At 41.2% G+C, this 23,865-nt stretch overlaps 1 protein-coding gene across 1 annotated transcript; it reads left to right on the forward strand.

The window, feature by feature from the left end:
• Nucleotides 1–3,651: 3,651 nt before the first annotated feature.
• On the forward strand, nt 3,652–23,427 carry TMEM244 (transmembrane protein 244). The gene is made up of 6 exons (XM_050949967.1): nt 3,652–3,684; nt 11,720–11,805; nt 12,406–12,479; nt 19,551–19,676; nt 21,438–21,482; nt 23,333–23,427. Exons 1-6 carry the CDS (start codon nt 3,652–3,654, stop codon nt 23,425–23,427), a joined length of 459 nt encoding a protein of 152 aa, XP_050805924.1.
• The last annotated feature ends 438 nt before the right edge of the window (nt 23,428–23,865 follow it).

Consider the following 23,865-nt stretch of genomic DNA (forward strand, 5'->3'; position numbering starts at 1 on the left):
GTGGCTCCCATTTCATCTACGCCCTGGAGAAAAGGAGGGGGGACAAGAAGAATGTCACCTGCCTCCTGGCGGAGGACGGCACCCCCCTCACGGATCCTGCGGAGATGTGCGAGAGGGTCAGGGCCTTCTACGCGACTCTTTTCTCCCCGGATCCGACCAATCCTAATGCTTGCAGAGTGCTCTGGGACAGACTCCCGACGGTCAGCATGGGTGACCGGGACCGGCTAGAGCTGCCTCTCACTCTGGCTGAGTTCTCGGAAGCCCTCCGTCGCATGCCCTCCAATAAATCTCCGGGCTTGGACAGGCTGACCGTGGAGTTCTACCACGTGTTCTGGGATGTCCTCGGCCCAGACCTGGTCACCATCTGGGCTGAGTCTTTGCAGAGCGGGGTCCTCCCTCTCTTGTGCAGGCGAGCCGTGCTCGCCTTATTACCGAAGAGGGGGGACCTCCGCGACTTACGGAATTGGTGTCCTGTCTCGCTCCTTAGCACGGACTACAAAATTGTTGCGAAGGCCATCTCGATGCGGCTAGGGTCCGTGCTGGTGGACATGGTCCATCCAGACCAGACCTACACCGTCCCGGGCCGCACCATCTTTGATAACTTGTATCTGGTCCAGGATCTTCTGGAATTCGAGTGTAGGGATGGTCTGTCGTTCGCCCTCTTGTCCCTGGATCAGGAGAAGACATTCGACAGGGTGGATCACGGGTATTTCCTGGGCACTCTGCGAGCATTCGGCTTTGGACCCCAGTTTGTGGGTTTTCTCCGGTGCTGTACGCTTCTGCGGAGTGTCTGGTCAGGCTCAACTGGACCCTGACCGAGCCGGTCAGCTTTGGGCGGGGAGTGCGGCAGGGGTGCCCCCTCTCGGGCCAGCTGTACGCACTGGCGATCAAGCCCTTCCTCTGTCTCCTCCACAAGAGGTTGACAGAGTTGGTGCTTCGGGAGCTGGAGCTGCGGCTGGTCCTGTCGGCGTACGCTGACAATGTGCTCCTCGTGGTCCAGGACCCGGACGACTTGGCGCGGGTGGAGGCTTGCCAGTCTGTGTACTCGGTGGCCTCCTCCGCCCGGGTCAACTGCGTCAAGAGCTCTGGTCTAGTGGTCGGGGAAATGTGGCAGGCGAGCTCCCTCTCACCCATGCTTCAGGCCATCCGGTGGAGCGCGGGTCCACTGCTCTATCTCGGCGTTTACCTTTCTGCCACGCATCCATCTCCGCCGGAGAACTGCCATGGTTTGGAGGGCAGGGTGACGGAGCGGCTCCGGAAATGGACAGGACTGCTCTGCTGCCTCTCCCTTTGGAGGAGGGCACTGGTGCTTAATCAACTGGTCCTGTCCATGCTCTGGTACCGGCTCAACACCCTGGTCCCGGCCCCGGATTTCCTGGCCAACCTCCGGATGGCGATTCTGGAGTTCTTTTGGCCAATGATGCACTGGGTCTCTGCAGAGGTCCTCCACCTGCCCCTGGAGGAGCGGGGGGCAGGGCCTGAAGTGCCTACGCACTCAGGTCCATGTCTTCCGCCTCCAGGCCCTGCAGAGGCTCCTGTATGGTGCAGGTAGTCCGGCGTGAAGCGTATTGGCACACGCCTTCCTCCGCCGCTTCCAAGGGCTCCGATACGACCGGCAGCTCTTTTACCTCCATCTGAGAGGTCTTCCGCAAGACCTCTCCGGGCTGCCGGTCTTCTACCAAGACCACCTCCGGCCAGACCTGGAAGCTCTTTTCAATGACCAGGTCCGTGGCGGCCACCGTGGGGGCCGATCTCCTCGTGGAGCCCCTGCTACACAATCCCCAGCTTCGTGTGCAGGTGGCGGAGTCCCCCACGGTGTGCCAGAGGCTGGTCTTGGCGGGAGTCACCAGGGTCAGAGACCTCCTGGACTACGACCAGGGAGACTGGCTGGATCCCCTGACGCTAGCTCAGTGCATGGGGCTCTCCAGACCTCGTACTCCACAACGTGTACTTCAGGAGGTGAAGGCCACTTTACTGCCTGCTGCTCAGGCTTACCTCGACCGGGTCCTGCGAGAGGGCACGCCCCGCCCACCCTCCACCCCAGGCCCCGTGGACATTTTTGTCAGGCCCCTGCCCCGTGGACCCAATTGGCCTCCTCACCCTTTCACTGCGAGCCGGCTGCATGATCTGCAGCTGGTTCTGTTCCAGACCACTCCACGGAAACATCTGTACATGCTCGTGCTCCATACCCTTCAGTACCTCACCCTCGCATCCTGCCCTGATACCAAATGGCGGGACCTCCTGCCACCTCTCGAGGGTGAGAAGCTCCGGTGGGGCAGCTTGTACTCTGCCCTGGTCCTGAGGCCCGCTGGGGATGTCAGTTAGTGGCTCCTTCACAGGGCCGTGAACACGGGCGTGTACTTGGCGCGGTTCACCCCTGTCCCTAACACCTGCCCTTTCTGTGGCATGAAAGAGACCCTGGTGCACATTTATTTAGAGTGCGCCAGATTGCAGCCCCTGTTCCATCTCCTCTTGAATCTTATGTTGTGTTTTTGGTTGCACTTTTCCCCTCACCTCTTTATCTATGCACTTCCCGTCTGTGGCCCCACCAAGTCTCGATCTCCTTGGCCCTGGCCAAACTAGCCATCTACAACACCAGGGAGAGGAGGTTGGCCGACAGGATTTCCTGCGACTATGGGGCCTATTTCTGCTCCTCCATCCATTCACGCATCCGGGCAGAGTTCTTCTGGGCGGTGTCCACTGGCTCCCTTGATGCCTTCGAGGAGCAGTGGGCGTTGTCCGGGGTTCTCTGCTCGGTGTCCCCATCAGGTTCCCTTAGTTTAGCCCTGTGACCTCACTCCCGATCCTGTTTTTTTCATTAGTTGTCCCACGGAATTAGTTGGTGTCACAGACCTGTGGATCCTCCCCTTAGGCTGGGGGGAGGTCCTTTAGAAGTGGGCGGGCAAAGCCCGCCCACCTCCTGGATACCAATAGGACCAGACTCCTGCACCCACTGGTCTGGGTCTGTCACACTATGTTATAGCAAGCTGTCACTTGTCAAAATTGAAATTCAGATCCATTAAAGAACTGCTCAGTAATGGATGGATCTGCTACAAAACCTGCTAAATTCCATGCCACCCAAGGAACAAAATAAGATTCAGGAAAGAGAGAGTCTTGTAATATTGCCTATCATTTCTTCACAGAACATAACATAACCATACCTGATTAAATGTGAATTATAGCTGATGTAATACAATGTAGCTTTCAGAAAAGTGCTAACAAAGAACAAAAAGAATGTACCCTTCAAGATTTAAAGTAAATAGGAATATAAAATTAATTTTAAGGACTGTAAAACTAAATGGAGGTGGGAGACTGCTATTACCTGTAGTCAAAGAACATTGCATAGAAAATAGAAATTATCATTTGCTGCTTTCTATTTGCAGACTTGATCGAGACATACATGTTTTGACCATTTCTACAAACAGTATGAGCATTTAATGAGCTAGTAAGGATTTTCTGTTTGGGCCACAGCAGCTTACAGTTAGCTCACAGATGGCTTGTGTCTTGGTTCAGTTTAATCCAATAATATTGCTTTACTCAGTCTTATACTGCACCTACAGGAGCACTTTGAGTGAAAAATAGCTTCTTTTTCCAGCTGACATTGACACAAGGAATGTAACTGCATCACTTCCTTTTACTTATGATGCGTACATGGCTCTTAAGATCAATCTTCCTGAGACCAAGGTAAAAAGAGCTGAGTTTATATTACATTTTAGGTCATGTTATAGTACTTATGACATTATGCAGTTACAGTAGGCATTTAAAACTAAACAGTTGCCTTTGTTGTGACAGCATACTTTCCAGTTTTCAGTTTCTGAAAAAGCAAGTGAAAAGTGCACTACCTCCTTTATAGTACTGACAGTGAATACTACAACATGCATCTGATACAGATGTAAAGAGGGTGCAGTTTGCTAGATATAATTCTTATAAATGCCTAATAAAACCCTAACCTTGAGCTCTCCAAGATATCACCTCAGGTTCTTCCATTCTTTCCTTAAATTGCATAAACATTTAAATAAATAACTATGACTCACAAATTATTTGTGGGTTATACTTTTAAAGAAAATGCATTTTTAATTGATATTTTTTAAAAAAGGGTGGAAATATGTGGAACTTTAAATGTTGGATTTCTGAGACTTTTTAACAACTACATTTGTTAAATTCCAATGGCAAAATACGTCTTTAAAAACTGAAGCAGAATTTAATACTTCTGGACATGTTCCAAGATCTTTAATTGTTGATGTCATTCTTTTAGTGGTAAATTCCTGGCATCTAAGTAAATGCATTTCCTTAGCCTATTTGAGCATAATCAAGGCAAAACAGACAACTCCATTCCTGAAGTAGTGGCTAAGGATATGCTGGGGACAAAAGGTGAAATCCTAGCCCCACTGAAGTCAATGAGAGTTTTGTCATGAACTTCAATAGAGTCAGAATTTAATCGAGGATACGCAAGGGTCAACAGGACATCAGCTCACACCTTTCCTCTAGAGCTGATATTTTCACTTAAGTCCATGTCTCCTCCCCCTGCATCACAGCTTTCATTACAGTACAATCTTGTATCACAGGCTGATAAGATGTAATCCCATCCTAATTCAGCTGCTAACATAAAGTTAAGACCTCCATGAAATGCATATCTAATTAGTTAAGTGCAATGTAAACTACATCCACAAAATTGTATTAAAGATTGTCCTTTTTTTTTTTTTTGGTAGCGTGGTGGATAGACTTCCAGGGGATGTGGTGAAGTCTCATAACATTACATTTAGGCAAAAGTTGGAGGATTATATGGAATTGACCAGATCATAAGAGATGTTTAGCCAACTTTAATTTGGAGAAGTGCCACAGGGTAGGAGTGGGAGGTTATGCTTTTCAGTCCCAGACTGTACAGGACAAATGAATTTTACTTGCTTGTTTCGTTGGCTGGTGCACAAAATTATAAAAGATTGACAAAAATATTCAACCTGTTTCAGACATGATGAGTATGCTTTTTGTCCTACTGTGCTAGGACAAAAGTTTTCGGAGGGAAAGCCATGCACCAGAATATATGATTTATTTTGCTCTCCTTTCAGAAAAAATGTTAGGTTCATGTTGCCTGTTTCTGCCAATGCAGGATTGTTCACTTTATATTCTCTAGCACTTTGTAACTCAAACAATCAAAGATTTTAAGGCCAAAAGAGATGATTAGATAATCTAATCTGACCTCCTGTATATGACAGGCCATAGAGCTCCATCCACCTGTATTGAGCCTAATTAATTGTGTTTGACTAAGAGCATAACATGTTTGGCTAAAGCCTATCTTCCAGAAATGCATCTAGTCTTGGTGTGAAGACATCAAGAGATGGAGAATCCACCACTTCCCTTGGTAGTTTTTTCCAGTGACTATCATCCTCATTGTTAAAAATGTGCCCCTTATTTCTAATTTGAATTTGTCTGGCTTCAGCTCCCTGACATTGGCTCTTCTTATGCCTTTTTCCACTAAGTTAAAGAGCCCCTTAGTACGTGCTATTTTCTCCCCATACCTAATCAAGTCGCCTCTCTATCTTCTTTTTGGAAAACTAAACAGATTAAGCTTCTTAAATCTTTCACTGAAGACATTTTTGTTCAGCCCTTGAATCATTTCTGTGGTTCTGCTCTGTACCTTTTCTAACAGCCTTTTAAAATTGTGGACACCAGAATGGATGCAGTATTCTAGTATCAGTCTCACCTATGCCATATTCAGAGGTAAAAAATCACCTCCCCTCTCTCACGCACTGCTCCTGCTTATACATCCAAATATCTCATTAGCCCTTTTTGCCACAGCATCATGCTGGGAGCTCGTCTTCAGTTGTTTGTCCAGTACTACCCTTAAATTCTATTCAGAGTGACTGCTTTCCTGGATACAGTCCCCCATTCTGTAGGAATGATTTCCACTACGTAGAAGATCATTCAAAAAGATCTAGCAATAATTACCAAAGTAAATTAAGTTTCGGAAGTGGCTGAATTTTGTTGGAAAACAGCCTTTTTTCAAAACTAAGAAATTATGTTACAAACTTGACTTTTTCCTTTTTTTGGTTTTGGGTAAATGTGTTAGCAACATTTGAAAATGTATTTAAAGTTTTTTGGTTTTTTTTTAAGACCAACCCAATGTTCTGCTCGCCAAAAATCCTATTTAGGGGAAATGAAAATATTCAGTAACTGATTTTGATCAAATTATTTCTGAACAATTTGATCAAAATAAAATGAATCCCCTTTAATCTCCACAAAATGGAAACAATTTGACATTTCAAAATGTCTCATGAATTTTTATTTTTGACCAGCTCTGTTTCCTCCCATGACACTTAATTGTACTCCAAACAATTCCTGTCCCTCTTCAAATATTAAATACACAGTTACACACATTTAATTTTAACTCTTTCTTCAGAAGTCAATTCCAGCCCTTAATTAATTTTTACTGCTGTTCTCTAAATTCCCTCCAGTTTGTTAATGTCTGTCTGGTATTGTGTTGCCTAGAATTATTTACATTGTTCTATGTGTGGTGTCATCAATGTCACACAGAAAGGGACTCACTTCTCTGGTCTCTGCTGCAACATGTCATCATATTCTCACCTATTTTTGCCATCCTGTTGCAGTGCAAGTTCATAGCCAATTCCTGAATACTATCACTTCTTGGTCTTTTTTTTTTTTGCATAGCTCCTTTTCCTGGAATTCCTACCCACTGATTATTTGTCATTGGATTTTTTCTCTATACCAATTTGCATCTTTCCAGTTTGAAACTCAGTTTATTTTGCTGCCCATAGACCTGATCCAGAAAGATATAGAGGCTTCCTGACTCCCACTGATGTCAATTCAGTTCAGCTAATATTAGGAATTGAGCATGTCTGGCATTTTACAGAAGTGCTCAGCAACTTGCAGGATTAGGCCCCATACCAGTAACTGCTCTAGATGCCTGTATATTGTTATTGTTCTCACTTAGTGTCATATACAAATATAATTAGTTAATGTGCTTCCCCCCCATTCTGATCTTAAAGGATGTTAAAGAAGACTAACATTCATCTTAGAAATTCAGTGGCCTCAGAGACTCCCAGATTACTTATAATAACATAAGATGTCTTGATAGGTTATCAACTACCATTTAGATTGGCTGATCAGTTTTCTAGTATGTATTAAGATGTACTCTTAAGGAACAAACTTCTACAGCTTTCCATGAGTCAGATCATGAGGGTGCTGAAACCAAACAAACATGATGATTCAGCTAAAGGTAGTAGAAAAGATGTAACAGAAGAGTACTCTTCATAAAATAAAGGGAGCAAGTATCATTTTCTTTGCAAGACAAGAGGTATTTTCACTGAAGTGAAGGTACAGAGAAGAATGTTGGATGTTACATGCCCAGGATTTATTAAGAAAGGAAAGGATTTGTGCCTGTGTCATACATCTCTTTGAAAGAGTACTCCTAAATCTTCCTTAGTCTAACTCATCCCATACCTGTAAATAACCACATTAAATTAATCTACATAAACTACTATCAGAGTGACATTGTGACCTATTTACCTCTGCAGGAGAGAGAGATATATACATACACACACACACACACACACACGAGCATATGGACAATAAGAGCACTATATGAAATGAAATAGATATAGATATAGATATCTATCTATTTCATTTCATATAGCGCTCTTGTTCTCCGTATGCTGGATGAGATGTTCTTTACCTAGAAGTTAAGTGCAAACATTCATATCAAGTAATTTTTAAGAAAGAAAATTCTAAGCCTCTTTAATTACGGTATTATGAAAGGAAGAATCTCCTGTTTATTGGTTATTGTTATGAATGTGTGGGAATCTAGCAGGAGTTCAAAAGTTTCAGCAAGACTTAAATGAAAGGAACTTGTATTCCCTTTCATCTCCTCACATATAGTAAATTAAAAAAAAGGAAACTATTTCCCCCTGCAGTCCTTCATTTCAAACCCTGTACAGCATACATTAGTTTTTAAGCACTGGAACTGTACCAGACACAGATGAAGACATGGTTAGCTTCTGTGGCAGGGACTATGTAAAAGACAGGAATAGATGAGACTAAAACTCACCAGCAGACCTAGATGATGGAAATAACTTACACCAGTGTGGTTGTGTTTTAAATTGGGATCCTGAATGTGCAACATTCATGGCATAATGCCAATAAGGCTTAACATTTGTGGGCCTCATAGAAATGAGTTTTCAGAAACTGAACAACTCAGCTCGGAACACATTAGCCAACTGTTACCAAATATTTTATTCAGAGTTAAAAGTTATATTCAAAAGAAATTCAAACATATTAAGTTACTGAAATGCACTTCTAAAGCACCCAAACAACCCTAATTCTTTCCTCTAGAGATACCAGGCAGTAACCATGAAATTAGAAGTAGTGTATAGTTGTGTTTGCAGTTGCAGATTAGATTAAACTGAATTTTAAAGACAGACTTTTGTTCAGGTTTTTCATTGTGTTGTCATTACAAGACAAAGTTAAGGTTGTGTGTGTGTGTTTTTAACCATGCATGTAGTGTCCAGCAAAGCTGGTCAAAAATTTCCCCTCAAAACTTCCCCCCTGCAGAAAATTGAGTTTCTGACATAATGGAAATTTTCATGGGAAATAACTGCTTTACTCAACACTTTTTGATTTTTGTTAGCAAACCTGCAAACCAAACAAATGTCAGTTTTTGACAAAACATTGACATTTTCTGTGGGGAAAAAACGTTTCTGACCAGTTCAAGCACCAAACTTGTGCTTGTAGGTTTTAAAAAACAAAACAAAAAAACTTTTAGTTCCAGATTTATGAGAATACTCTGGCAGCTTTACGCCACTTTGGATCAGAACAAAGCAACCAAAACAAGTCGCTAGTTTTCCCCATCTCATGACCTCCACAGTTTTCTGTGCATATGCCAACCCCTACCTTCACCCTCGCTCCTGTCCTGCAAATTGCCCTTCACTCTACCCCCAAATTTGATTTGCCTGCCTTCTCTGTTAAATATTTGTAGTTCTTGCTGAAGAAGAATGTTCCTCTACAAAGAATTCCACTAAGTACTGCCCTCTTTCAAACTTGCTGCCATCTCTATTGCTTTCAATAAGAGTTACGCTAAAGGCTAACAAGCAAAACTGGGCATCATCTCCTATTGTTTCCAGTAGGATTGAAGTCAATCTCCCCTCAGGATAGATGGCAGCTCCTGGTAACAAAGATTAACATGATTATGTTGAGGTCCTGATTTTCCATCACCTGACACCTTGTGCAGTCATTTACTCCAATGCAAAGTGGGTGTAAAATGCTACCAGAATATTAGCAGTTTACAGTCACTTTGCACAGGTGTAAATGGTTACCAAGGTGCAAAGCAGTGAAGAATTAGGCCCAGAGCATGAACCCCATTTCTTGCCTACTAATATAAAAAATTACTGGAATTTACCAAGCTGCCTTCAGCTCTGTACAAATTTGATACTAATAGCAAATACGTAAAAACACTCAGCTCTAATCTCCCTTTGGTTTTTGTACGGGTCTTTGACAGCAATGGAAGAAAAACTAGGTTCAGTAAACTAACAAATGTTCATCCACCAGTCCAACTACAAGGCAGGTAGATGAGTGTCAGTTGCCTTCTCCTGCTGCACTCATTGTCTGCTGCTCCCGCTCAGCATGTATCTGTCTCAGTCATTGCACAATGCAGGAGCTGTCAAAGCAAGAGCTAGAAAAAGGCAGACACCTGACCATGTGGCAGAATTAAACATGCACACCTATATTTATTCTCCAGAGATAGGGTGGGGGATGAAGAACATGAGGAAAAGAGAAGGGTTAGACTCTGTAGGAAGAAAAAGGTGCCCCTGTGTGAAGAAAGAAACAGGGAACTGCAGAGAGTGCAGAGGCCAGGAGAGAAAGAGCTGGGAAGGAGTGGAGTAGAGACAATAGGATACAGGAGATGAAAATGAAGGAAGTAGGGGAAAGAATAAAAGTAAAATGGGAGGGAACATGGGGATAAATCTGAAAGGGGTAACAGTGAGAGGAAAGAAGAAGCTGCTTTTTAAAGAAAAGGAAAGGGAGAGACATAAACACTGACCAGCATGAGAAAACATTAGACAGTATGGAAGTTGAGGGAGAGAAACATGTATCTCCTGACTCTATTGCTCCAGAATGATCCAGTCCACCACACTGTGCTGTAAACATCTGGTGCTTGCTGGTGTAAACATTTTGCTTGCTGGTTTTATAAGCGCACGTCCAGACTAACCCGCGGCATCGGCGGGTTAAAATCGATTGCTCGGGGATCGATATATCGCGTCTAGTCTGGACGCGATGTATCGATCCCCGAGCGCGCTTACATCGATTCCGGAACTCCATCAACCCGAACGGAGTTCCGGAATCAACATGGAGAGCCGCGGACATCGATGCCGCGCCGTCCAGACGGGTGAGTACCTCGATTTTAGAAATTCGACTTCAGCTACGTTATTCCCGTAGCTGAAGTTGCGTATCTAAAATCGATTTTAATACCTAGTCTGGACGTGGCCTAAGTGTGCATTTGAAACGAATGCACATACCAGATTTTTATGCATGCAAATCCCTGACTTTTCGATGGGTGTTCAAGGTGTGTTTTTTTAAATATAGGGGTGAATGGATACCTCAGAGCACATCATACACAATAGTGAGAATGACAGAAACCAAAGTGGATTCCAGTGGCCAGCATCTGTTATTACTATCAAAAGATATTAGCCTATAAAATATAATATACTTGCAGCAATTAATTCAGGGAAGTCTTACGACCTGTGTTATGCAGGAGGTCAGACTAAATGATCGCAATGGTCCCTTCTGGCCTTCTAATCTATGAACTATTATACCTTACATGTCTCTAGCAGCTTCCACCAGAGGATCTTAACACACTTTAAACATGTTAACAAATTAAGGCCCAGAACTCCGCTGTGATGTAGCGTTACCTCAGTTTTACAGATGAGGATAGCGAGGAACACAAGCATTAGATGATGTACCCAAGGTGTCTCTGGAAGTCTGTAGCAAAGCATGGAATGGAATCCAGCCTTCCTTTTTTCCCCCCAGAACTTTGCTTTGACCATTAGATAATGGTTGCTTTGGAAAACTTGGATTTTTTTTACAAATAGCCTCAATAAGGTTTTACATTGTTTTATATTTTAAGAGAGATGTCCTTTCAGAGTCTATGTCCTTGCCAATGAAACTATATAGTAGCATCATATGGTTCTCTAGACACAGACAGGATAAAAGCATTACTACTGTATGGTTTACTATATGTATGTATGCATACACCTCATGATGGCAATTATAAGGAGGGCATTTCCTGGCGGTTAATAACTATACTTGATTAAACCTCTGGATCTTCTTCTTAGGCTCTCAACTCCTCCTGCTGATCATTAACTGCCAGGAAATGTGCTTTCCATTGGACATTTTGATTACATAGGCCTCTAGCAGTTAATCTGTGGATACATAATAAGAAAGGAATGTTCTTTACACTGTATATTTCTTTTCAAAAATATGAAAAAATTGATAAATTTTAGGGGTTGGGTTATTTGAAAACACATAACAAAATTGTGTCATTTACTTCAGGAGTTTATATAAGATGAGGTAAAAAATCATACCCAAATACTTCTTTCCCCTTAACCATTAAAAAAAATTTTCCTAAATAGAAATCTAGCATCACTTGCTTGGCACCCCCTGTGACAAATGCAGATAAGGAAGTAGGTTTAATTTCATCTTTTCTTTACAGATTGTGCTGCTGAACCTGTTGATATGTATAGTAGTTTTCTACACTGTGTACTATGTGATCCTAAGCATTTGTTTCACAGCATTCAGGTAAGAATTTCTAGCATTCATAATTAATGTGACTGAACATAAAAGGGGCATTTATGATTTACAACCTGGTGGAGCAGAGCATGGGGAGAAGTCTAGAATATGACCTCAGTTATATTGTAGGCACAGTTTTCAGCATCAGATGCTAGAGTGCCTGAGCTTCCATTTAAATGAACAAATTAGCACTTGGACAGACAAAAATACTTATAGTTGCCAGTTTGGCTCACACTTTATTTTTGAGCAAACCAGTTGACATACATATACTAACAGAAAACCTGAACACCAGGGAAAGAATTTTTTTCAAAAAAGATTTTTGTGGCTGACAAAAAGACTAGCTGTATTGCTTCAGAAAGTCATTAAGAGCACTTGGGATGTCAAATTGATGTTAAAGAAGAGTATAGACACAGCGTATGAAGGCAAGCCCACGTCACACAGTGGCAGCAAACTACGGACACCTGTGAACTCCTCTATTCCAGATTACTCGCTTTGGAATCTTGTTTAAAAGAGCTCATAGAGTAAACTACATTATATAATGTAACTAACACATTAATTTGATAGCATATGCATATGATTTAACTTTTTTTTTTTTTAAAATCTCCACAGGTTGGAAATGTTGGACGGTTTGGCACCTTTTGATTTTAAGACAAATCCCTCATGGATTAACCCAAATTACTTAGGTACCTTGATTTTGTTTTAGTTTTTGCAGAACTAAGAAAATAGATACTTTGTAGACATAAACCCAAATTCCCCTCCATCCCCACGCATATGTGCAAAGTATTTTTAAAACATTCTAATAATGCCTCTCCATTTAGCTTCAATATTTTTAATGATGTTTTAATTGTGTTGAATTTTAAGTATTTGCTCATTTTCCCCATAACTCTTCCACAGGGTCACTTTATAAATTAACATATTTCTTGTCCTCTCAGTAACCCATAGCCTTTCCCATGCTCTCTCTTCCAAATTTGCATCTCTCAATTGAAACCAATTGTTCTACCATGAAGATGTTTCATTTTCATTATAAAACTATTAATTATTCTGTGTAAGGTTACTGAATCTAGTCTCTACTACAGTAAAGCTTCCTATTATCCATATTCAAACCAGCTTCCAATAGGGCCTCATAAATAATAAGCCAAATTCTTAAGTCACATAAACCTCTTATTGACATCAATGGCAACTTTGCCAGTGCAAGGAGTCAATACAAAGTAAAATAAGACTTCAGGATTTGGCCCAATGGCAGTTCAGTGTACTAACGGAGAATAAAGTATAGTTTGAGCGAATGCAAATCACTATACATATTTGTCCAAGATCTTAAAAAATGTGACCCTTTCCAAAGCTATTACTGTCTCTCTGTAGGGGAAAAAAAGAAGCATTTACATAAATTAAACTTCATCAGGTTTGGAATTTGTTGCAAAGAAAAACCACATCAGCTGGAATTAGAGCTGTTCAAATGTAAATTGTTTAGATCATAATCTTAAACACTTACAGGAATAGAAAGTGCAGGGATGCTTGTTCAGTGCCATTATTGATTTGATTTTAGATGTAAAAAAAAAAGAACATTTCAATTAGATTAGCAGGAAAAAGGGTTACTAGAAAAAATATAAATCCTACACAGTTTGAACTAGTGTGCATTTGCACAATGCCAATGTAAATATAGAATATCAACATGATTGATAGGATTTGTATTTAAATTATAATATAATAGTTTGTTACATGCCTTCACGTGCAGGGTGTTAAACAAGATATACTAAAAACATATTAACCCATTTGTGCATTATAGTCTACCAGCCTGGACCCATTTTGGGCACTATGGGCTAAACCATGAGCTAGAAAAATGTCATTGCTACCATGGTAGGCACATATGTGGTGGTCATCACAAGGATGGATATAGATACCAGAAGTGGTGTGGTTTTTCTATATCATGTAACGTCTAAAGTAAATGTTATCAGCCATCCAATCTAAAAAATCAATCAAATCACAAAAGGGGCCATAACTCAAAGAAACTGTTTAATTTTGACCAAAATTAGCAGTAGGCTTCTAAATACAATTGTTAATGTAATGATGTACTCAAAATAGTACTATTTTGGAAAGCTTGGGAAATATTTAACCTCAGGCAATATATTTTATGCATTTTCCCATACTTTTTGCCTTCAGTTAAAGCCGAAGTCTGTAGTCACATCACAGTATGGACTTGTTTATACCATGTACTACATCAAACTGTTTGTCATTATTTGTAGAATGGAATGATTTGAGAAAAGTTTTTCTAGCTGCTATTTTTATGAAGTTATGCACACAACTTACCCCCAATTATAAAAACATATTTTTGATGTTATCTGCTCAGCCGGAGACATAAGCAGAAAGTACGCCTGGTATAATTGTAATTATCACTGAATACAATGACAATTCATGTAAGGGCTGTAGAATATCGTGTGATTATATCGTGTGAATAACAAAAGTATAACCAGGTACTCTTATGTAACCCCTACATGTAACTATGAGCTGCTGAATGTGTCATGCAATACTGCTTCAAGCTATATTTACCTACAAAATAGTCACAGTACTTTGCAGATTGTTGAAACATTTCTACTCCCCCTCAGACTCTGCATCTGATGTGTTCAGTACTCCATTGCCACACTGTCAGAGTTGCATGCATTGGACCACTCCAAACCCTCCTTGTGGCATTTGCATTTCCCTGTTACACAGGTACTCTCCCAGCCATGCCGCACGAAGGTGAGGATGACTTCTAGAGCAGGTGGCAGCACCATTATTTTAGAAACAAGATGTCCAATGCTATCTATCATTTACTTGCTGCTGACAGGAGACACTTTAAGATACTGAACTGTTTGCATAACTACATATATGAAAGATAATTTGCACATTTCAGGTGGTGCCTGAAGGAGTCCATTACTGATAGTAGTTTCTCACTTGTTTTATTCTTCTTAGCAAACAATTTACAGCACACATTATCCGAAGATGCTTCTTACCACAGTATGATCAAGATACTAGTGAGACATAGGCTGCTTCTGTCTCTTCCTCTATCTGAGATGCACTGCTCCCAAGATGTTTCAGACCCTCCTTGACCTCTATACTCAGCTGCTGTCTTCAGCCATCTCTTCTCCCCCCCCCCCCGACACTGAAAGCTGAAGTAGAGTCACATTCACTGACAACATGAATATTTGGCAGAATAAGACTGCCAAAGTCTCTTCCCAGCTCCATAGCCATTCTATGCATGACAATGAATCTCTTCTTTTGGCCAACACCAGTTTTGAAACAGAATTAATCTATCCAAAGAATAGATGGGCATGCAGATGCAACATCAGTGTCCAAGCTCCACATTAGCACCCTGTTTAATCCAAGTATTTGCTTTGCATGAGCAACATACAAGAATAGCATGAATATTCTTCCTTGTCTTCTGCCTTGAGTTTTGGTATTGCAGAGTGGGTGCCAGGTGCTACTTACACTGCTTATGCAATGGCATGAAACTCACCAGCAAAATACACTTCATGACCAGGTGGCAATCTCTGGTCATGCTTCACAATCCAGTCCCCTGGAGGAAAAAGTTTGCAATGTTTGATTTGTTCTGTGGATTTGATATCATCTTAAGTTTTGCTTTGGTAGTGGTGTTAACACAGTAGGGTTCTGAATGTCTTGCATTTGGACGTTCCCTCTGCAGGCTCTCACCAGATTTGATTGATTCTTTATTTGCATAAAATTGTCACCAACAACAGCAGTGTATTGACATTTTAGTCCAAGGATAATTTTCAATACCTGATCAGACAGCTCCCCAAAAGTTTTGCACTTGGCAGTATCAGTGCATACCATCTGCAGCAGCATCATACCATCTATAATAGCTGATGTTGGCTCATCAGATGCTGATAGCTCAAATACTGATTGATTTTTCTCCAGCCAAGCCAGCGTGTTGCTCTTTTGGGTCTTTCATAGAGATCTGTCCAAGATAAAGATGGAAATGGGACAGGTGCCAGCTCCTACTTCATCAAACCCTGGATATCAGCATCTCTGGACTAGGCAATAACTGTCAGCTTTCTGAATATCTGACAACCAATTGCTTGTGCTTCTGTTGTTCAATTGTTTTGTTGAGATTACCAAATTATTTGAGATTATGCCTTTTTTATGGGATCAAAGAGTCTATCTCATCCCTTTGCAGCCTACTGGTTACAAACTGCTTCACTTCTTGTGTGACAGTCTTTCTTATCATGCATAAACTTTCTGCAGTTTCAGGTAGCGGCACAGCAGATGTTGCACTTGCAATGCTCACAGGTGGCTATCTGTTGTCTGACCTTGTTTCAAGTTCAGTGCTAAAAGACTTTGCTGTCCAAGATATAAAAAATGTGACTGAAAGAATGACAGAGTCATCTGTAGTCAAGCACTTTGTGGTAGCTTCTTTGTGGAGATCTGTTGCTGAAGGCTGCATTCCACACATCTGTTGTTTCATAGCTGTTATTGCTATCGTATAATGCAGTCAGGTAATACTTGGTCAGAGCCTTCTCCTTTGTGCAAAGATGCTCATGCTTCCCACAGTCCTTGTTGAGAGCTTGCTTGATGGCCATGTTGTGCCGTACACCACTGGAAGGTCTGGCAGTCCAGTATACTGCTCCCCATCTATCTAGTAAGGCATGAGATATAGCTGGCTTCTCCTCCTCCAGAAGTCTGACTCTACTACATTTACACAACCCCATCTAGCGTAAACCACATGACCACACTGGAACATGGTACAAACAAGCTCATACTGTCGTGAAACTACAGACAAAAAGGCAAAAAAGTATGGGAAAATACATACAAGATATAATCTGGGGTGAAATATTTCCCAAATTTCCAAAACTGTACTGTTTTGAGGACATGATTGCCTTATCAAATGTATTTAAAAGCTTTCTACCAATTTGGGTAAAAAAATAGACTATTTTTCCTGATTCTGATAATGTTTAAACATTACGTGATATAGAAAAACTGCACCATTGACCACTATATAGGTGCCTAATGTTGTAGCTATAAAATTTTTCTAGCTGGTGTGTACCTTAACTTACTAATAAGATCCCTTTTTAAATCTGACTGGGAGATTAATGCGTTAGTTCACTAGTCTCTTTTCTGTTTGGAATAGGATGACCAGACAGCAAGTGTGAAAAATCAGGACAGGAGGTGAGGGGATAATAGGACCCTAGATAAGACAAAGCCCCAAATATCGGGACTGTCCCTATAAAATTGGGACATCTGGTCACCCTAGTTTGGAAAGCATTTATCTGTTAGCAGAACAGTGTGAAACAAAAACTATAACAATAGCTGCTGAAGGTCTGTTGACACAGAGATATAGAAGATTCAAGTGTAGGACTGAGGTCACAAATGAATGTGATCTTGCTCATATTATGGCAGGCTTCATTTGTGCACATTACAAAACCGAGTTGTGACCAAAGGAAAGAGAAGCCTGAAGCTGAAAATGGAGGTGAGATGTCAAGACTGAGGTGTTGGTGTTGGGAAGCTTATACAGCACCTCCCTGCACTACACCTGGCTCAAATTAGTTACCCATTTTCATGACCACTAAAATGACTAGTAAAATTTAAAGGGACATAATCAACTTGAAGTCTAGTCAATTAAAGAAAAAAGAGCTAAAAATAGCTTCAGGTACTCCATTCACACAAGTGTTTCTGTCATTTTTTGGGTATGTGGTTTTACAATCACCTTTTCCTGATTTTTAATTTTTTTCTTTCTCTCACATTGCTGGGTGAAAGATCTGCAAAAACAACAGTGGAAACTAAAAAATTATTATATAAGGGAAAGAATGAAACTGGCAATATACAAATGCACAAATTAAACTGAAGAAGCAAAAATATTTTTCTCTACTCTCTTTTTGTCGTAGTAACCTTATCTGTTACCTGCAGTAACAGTAGGATAAACATTTGAAGTCTGATTTTTTAAGTTGACCATGTCCCTTTAAAAAGAAAAAGAATGTATTCTATTTTGAAAGCTCCCTACCAACAACAAAGTAGCTGCCATGGCCCATTCTGTGGGGCCCTGTCTTGCAAACACTTATGCATGTGCATAGTCCCATTGACTTCAGTGGCACTAATCACATACTTAATATTAAGCACATGCATAAGTATATGCAGGATCAGGGCCTTAAAGTACTTTCAGACTAAATACTGGCTCTTTAAAAAACATTTCATTTTCCTAACTGATTTTGCTGTTGAACAGTTACATTTATAAAATCCTTATCAGTGACTTCTTAAAAGACAGCTTTATTTTTATTTTATGGACAGTTAGGATACTAAGGGATATGTCTGTCCATTTAGTTCCTACTTAGTGATGTCTTCCTGTCAATCCGGCACATAACTGTGCTCATCTGCAGCAGACATGATCACATACAAAGTTGTGGTTTAAAAAACATATAAACCCAACATTACTAGTTTGCAATACAAACGATAGTTCTGTGCCATTTTAGCATGAAAACAAAGGCACATTCAAGTTATAAAACCAAATTATAAATTGAAACCAATGGACTGTACTTCATTTTTTGTTGTTGGGTAACTGAGAAAGGGCCAGAATGTTTCCTGCCTGCGCCCGCTTGCCCCCCAAAAGAAAGTTTGTAACAGAGATTTTTGATTAGTAATAAAATAATAGAGCCATTCCCTTCTAGGTCACTGCTTCATATTTAGACTGGGAACCTATGGTCCGGTAGCAAAGCAACGACTCACTGGTGCAGCGCCTCCTGCTGGTTGTCTGGGAATTAGCTTTTTCCAGTCTCAGAGCACCCTCTGCTGGCCAGGTGTCTCGCCTGCCGCTGGCCCCATGTCCCTCCTGGATCCCAGTGCCCTTTACCTCAGGGTTATGCCCCAGGAGTATCCCCACTCTCTGGGTATCCCCTCCCTGGGGAACCCCCAACTCTCTAAAACCACCTTGCCTCAGTGGCTACTGCCAGTCATCATCTAGCCCTCGCTCACTGGGGCAGACTGCAATCTGTAATGGCCACTCATCACTGGCACAGGGGTTGGACCAGCTGCCTCTGCCTAATCCCGGGCTACATTCCTGCAGCCCCAGTACCAGTTTAGGCCTTGACCAAGGCCTCAGTCTGGGGAGTTGCCAGGCTGGAGCTTCTCAGCGCCTCTTGCCCTTTTCTAGCACTGCTCCCAGTACCCTTCCCCCACGCAGCTAGGTCTGTCTCCCTCCAAGGCCAGAGCGAGACTCCCTTGCCTTCTGGCCCTGCAGCTCTTTTATAGGGCCCAGCCTAGCCCTGATTGGCTGCCTCCCAGCCTCTCCAGGGCTGCTTTTAACCCCTGTTCTGCGAGAGTGGGGCAGTTGCCCCACTACAGGTCCCCTCCACTTCACTGGGAGGAACGCAAAAACCTAACACATAGGGTAACCTGACACTATTCCTGTCCCTCCTCATTATAGCGGCTATTGTTTCTGTTAAGGAGCCACTGGGTGATTGTGCCACTGGTTTTTAAGAATTACCATTGGCTTCAGTGGGGATCTCGCATTAGAAATTGATGAAACAATATGGCCTATGTTGTTCCACACAAGGGAGTGGGGATACAGCTTAGCCATTAAGGGGAAAAACTTGTTGATCAGCTGCATATTTTCACACCCCTCACTGAGGTAGTCAAACTGACCTAATTTTTTAGTGTAGACTAGGCCACAGGTTAACCTCAGAAATCAGAACTGCCTATTGCCATTAGTTGCAAGGATGGGAACCACCCTTCCAAAACTCTGCTGGGAGTAAATTCCCTGTTTTCCTTTATAGTTCTCCTGGTTTCATTGGAGATAACCTACTCTATTTGTGGACTGCTGTTTGTCCTGATTGTGGAAGAATGGGTATGGGATTATGCTATAACAGTTACTGCTATTCATATCATCATAACTGCAGCTGGTAAGTGCGAATGTTATTAAATATATTTGCAGTACAGTAAATTGAATAGAGTTAGTCAAATACTATTGATCTAATTTTTTTATTGGATTAATTTGCCTTTTTCTTCAAGTTTCTCCCTCAAATTTTCATCTTTCTTGCATTCAAGTGCCACATGTAGATGAGTTACTGCCATTTAAAAATCTTATTACATTTTTGTTGCAAAAACTTCCAAATGTTAAATTATCTTGCAGTATATTTAGAGGTTTTATTGGCAACAAGGCAGCCAAGAAAAGAAACCTGCTTGCCTGCAGTTGCAGCTTGGAGGGTGTGCACAGCTATAAAACCAAAGTAATATTGCCCTCAATGCCCTGTCCCTTTAAGGCTCAAACATAAATACCCCGCCCTAGTTCAATGTAATACTGAAGCTTGCCTCAGCCAAGTCCAACACAAAAGGTCTAAGTTGGGGCTCATTTCAGCTAAATCCCAACAACAAAAACAGAGCCTATGATACGCTCCAGCATCCTCACTTGTCACTTTCTCTCTCTCCTCTGAGGAAAGAGCTGCATGCTGCAAATGAGGTTCATCAGCAGTTCTTGCTGGGAACACCTGCTGATCTACTCATGTTGGTTAGCAGGGATGGGTGATTGGGAGAGATGTTTAACCCCATCCTTGCCAGAGCCAACATGGGATCTCTTGATCTCATCACAATGCTTTTATAGGGGATTCGCCTATCCATCCTATTATAGTTATCCTAGAAATTAGAAATAGGAAAGAAGTATTAGATCACCTATCCCTCCCAATGCACAATGGCTCCGGTTATTATTTTGTGTGCTTTGTCCAGTTTGGTTTTAAATAACCCAGGGGATGGGACTTCATCATTTCCCATGAGAAATTGTTCCAGAGATCAACAGACTTCACTATTAGGATCAATTTCCTGATACAGACTAAAAATTTTGATCCTGCAATGAATTCTACTTGGAATACCTCCTTGCAGGATCAGGGTATAATATTTCCTTTACTGGATTTCATCCCATCACTGCAGTTTATATCCCCATTAATCCTGCTAAATAATTTTCTCCTTCCTTAGAAAAATTACAAAAATTCTGTACCATATCGGAGTTACCAAGGAAGCTGGTTTCCATGGTTATCTTATGTATCTTATTCAGATCTTCTTTAAGAAAATAAAACAAAATAATTAGATTACTATTATTTATTTGTGCTGCAGAAACATAGTTGCTAAAGGAATTGTTACTGCTAAAACTGTTACTGCTGAGTGATTTTAGACGCCTACAGAGTTTTGAGGCTGCTGAGTGGGGATTTTGTGAATCCTGATGGGGCCGGATTCTGGGATTTAAGCACCTAAAGTGGCAGTTAGGCACTTAAATCCTTTTGTGAATTGAGCTGTAGGTGTTGCAACATTTACATCTCATTTGTGAATCTAGCTGAAGTTGTTTTAGGGCTCTGTGAGATCAGTATCCACCGATGTGCTAGGTACTGTATAAACATATAACAAAAGAGAGACATCTCTGCCTCAGAGTTTACATTTTAATCCCTCAATCCTGCAAATAATTACACCTATTTTTAACTTTCAAGAGGACAGCTAACAGTAGTAAAGTTAATCAAGTGGGCAGGTGTTTGCAGGATCTGAGCTTACATTTCATTAACCTTTACAATCTTAGTAACTGTATCTAAATTTATATTTTTATTTTAGAAGACTCAGCTTTTCTTCATGTGAGAAACAACCCTAAAATAATTTATGATGTAATGTTTTTCATTTTACAGTTATGTCTGAATTCCCTCTGAGGTTGCACTGGTGGATGGCTTTAGGTACAGGTCAATTATTTAACTTTGAAATAATCACAAACTGTGTAGATTCATAGTATTTGTAGTTATGAGTGGAGCTGGGTGAATTTTTTTGATCAAACCTGTAGATTCAATGACACAGAAACATTTAGTCAAAAAAACCCAACCAAACAAAAAAACCGCCTGTCAAAATTAAACATTTTAATTTTTTATAATGACTTTTCATTTGGAAAGTTCCTTTAGATTTTTTAAAATGAAAAATGTTTATAAAAACACAAACTTATTTTACTTTTTGATTCACTGAAAATGTTGAAACATCCATTATTCATCCAGCTCCAGTTATGAGATTTCCCTCTCTATCAAATGTATGGTCTGGTATGTGATGGTGGACACCCCCATCCCAATTAGAAGAAGGCTAATGAAATCCTCTGGGCTCAACCACTACCAAATAGGCCCTTTTGCAGGGCCTGCTCTGGCTAGAGGAAGCAAGCTTAAGAAGCAGCTTGTCACAGGAGGGTATGGTAAGTGGTAACTAGGAGGAAAAAGCTGCCGTGCTTCTGAAATAGCTGACTCTAGCTATAGCTCGTAGCAGAGAGGGAAAGAGCTGACAAACCTCCCCCACTTACAAAGACTTACCAGACCAGGACAAGCTGATCACTGTGGGGCAGGGGTTGAAGATAAAACTTGACTGGGAGTCCAGCTGTGCCAGGCTGCCATATATAAATAAACCAGAGCTTTTTTAGGAAACTCAGAGACTGAATGTACCCTTATGTGGGAGACCCCCACAGTGGAGAACTCAGAAAGGCTGGAGTAAATTTCCCAAGTAGGGAAAGGACTTTTGAAGGGAGAATAGACCCTGAACCTGTGTGACCTCATGCACAGCCTAACAGGTTCAAACAAACAAGAAAGATGGTAACATGCACTCCAAATAGTTGATACTATTTTTAAAAAGGACTCAGGCAAGTCGTTCAGACCTAACATTTGTCAAGCCTTAAAATTTATATTCTAGGGCCAAATCCTGCTCACTTTATGTACATTAATAAGTCACATTTACAGATCTAGTGGACTGTACCAAACAGTATGAAGTCAACAGGACTGCAACTATAAGGTGCATGAGCCCAGAGGATCAGAAGCATGGCAGCTTTTTCCTCCTAGTTACCATTTACCATACCCTCCTGTGACAAGCTGCTTCTTAAGCTTGCTTCCTCTAGCCAGAGCAGGCCCTGCAGAAGGGCCTATTTGGTAGTGGTTGAGCCCAGAGGATTTCATTAGCCTTCTTCTGATTGGGATAGGGGTGTCCACCATCAGACACCATACCATACATTTGATAAAGAGGGAAATCTATAAGATTCAGGTCCTGATTTATCCTGTTTCTGTTGAAGTGAATGGCAAAACTCCCACTGATTTCAGTGTAAGATTAGGGATCCCTGCCCTCTATGTGGGAATCCACTACTTTGAGATTTAGAAAAATTGTGGAAGCCAGTTCTTCAGGAGCAATTAAGTATGCAGAGCTATGCTGAAACCCCCAGTGACAGCAGTGCACAGACAAAATCCTGGACCTGCAACTTGTTCTGCATAGACGCCCAGTGACCATATGGAGCCATTTGAGGGATCAGGCCAAAAAGATAAGAATAAAAGGCCTCGTTATTAGAAATAAAAGAGAAAAATCAATATTGTTTTCAAAATGAAAAAACGAAGTCATTGGCATTAGGACTTTCACTTTCTTCTTTGTAATACCAGAGAAGGGTGTGAGTAACAAAAACTGCTCTCTTTAAATACAGTTGCTTATAAAAATAGGATGAGTTTAATTATTCTTGTAAATTTTATATGCCAGGACTAACAGTAATACAGAATATTCTTACATTTCCTTTCAGGATCTGGCTTAATTTTGATGATCTGTGGAGGACAGGTATTAGCATACTGCTTGTTCAGGGACAACTTCATTTACCCAGTCCTGGATGATTTTTGAAAAGCGAAAAATAGGCATTTGTATCTGAGTCTATATTATTTCTATTATCTAATTTATATTACTAACAAAGACTAATATTTAGCCTACTGTACCATTTATTTCTTACATCTCGTTTACAAACTCCATGCAATTACTTTTAGCTGTTTGTGGGGGAATTTTCCCCGTAGCAAATATTTAAATATGCTCCCCTTTTCCTAAAAACAAACCAACCAAAAAGTGAGAAAAAGCAGCACAGCACTCATGTACAACCCTGCGCAAAACAGTGTGCATGCAAGGAAGAGAGGAAAAAAATTGGTAAGCAATGAGACATCAGTTTCAAGCTTCTAGGGGTTTTTTTTTGGTAAATTGTGAAATAAAATTTATTTCATGAAGTGTCAGTATATCTTGGGCTGGAGTCTGCTCTTGATTAAGGCTTCTTTGTGCCATTTCAGTGGTACA

This window comes from Gopherus flavomarginatus, chromosome 4 (assembly GCF_025201925.1).
Source record: "Gopherus flavomarginatus isolate rGopFla2 chromosome 4, rGopFla2.mat.asm, whole genome shotgun sequence".
Lineage (NCBI taxonomy): Eukaryota > Metazoa > Chordata > Testudines > Testudinidae > Gopherus > Gopherus flavomarginatus.

Coding starts and splice junctions, on each gene's coding strand:
- TMEM244 (XM_050949967.1), top strand. CDS start 3,652: ATGGCTCTTAAGATCAATCTTCCTGAGACCAAG. Junction 3,685..11,719: donor TCAATCTTCCTGAGACCAAG/GTAAAAAGAGCT, acceptor TTTTCTTTACAG/ATTGTGCTGCTGAACCTGTT. Junction 21,483..23,332: donor GCACTGGTGGATGGCTTTAG/GTACAGGTCAAT, acceptor ATTTCCTTTCAG/GATCTGGCTTAATTTTGATG.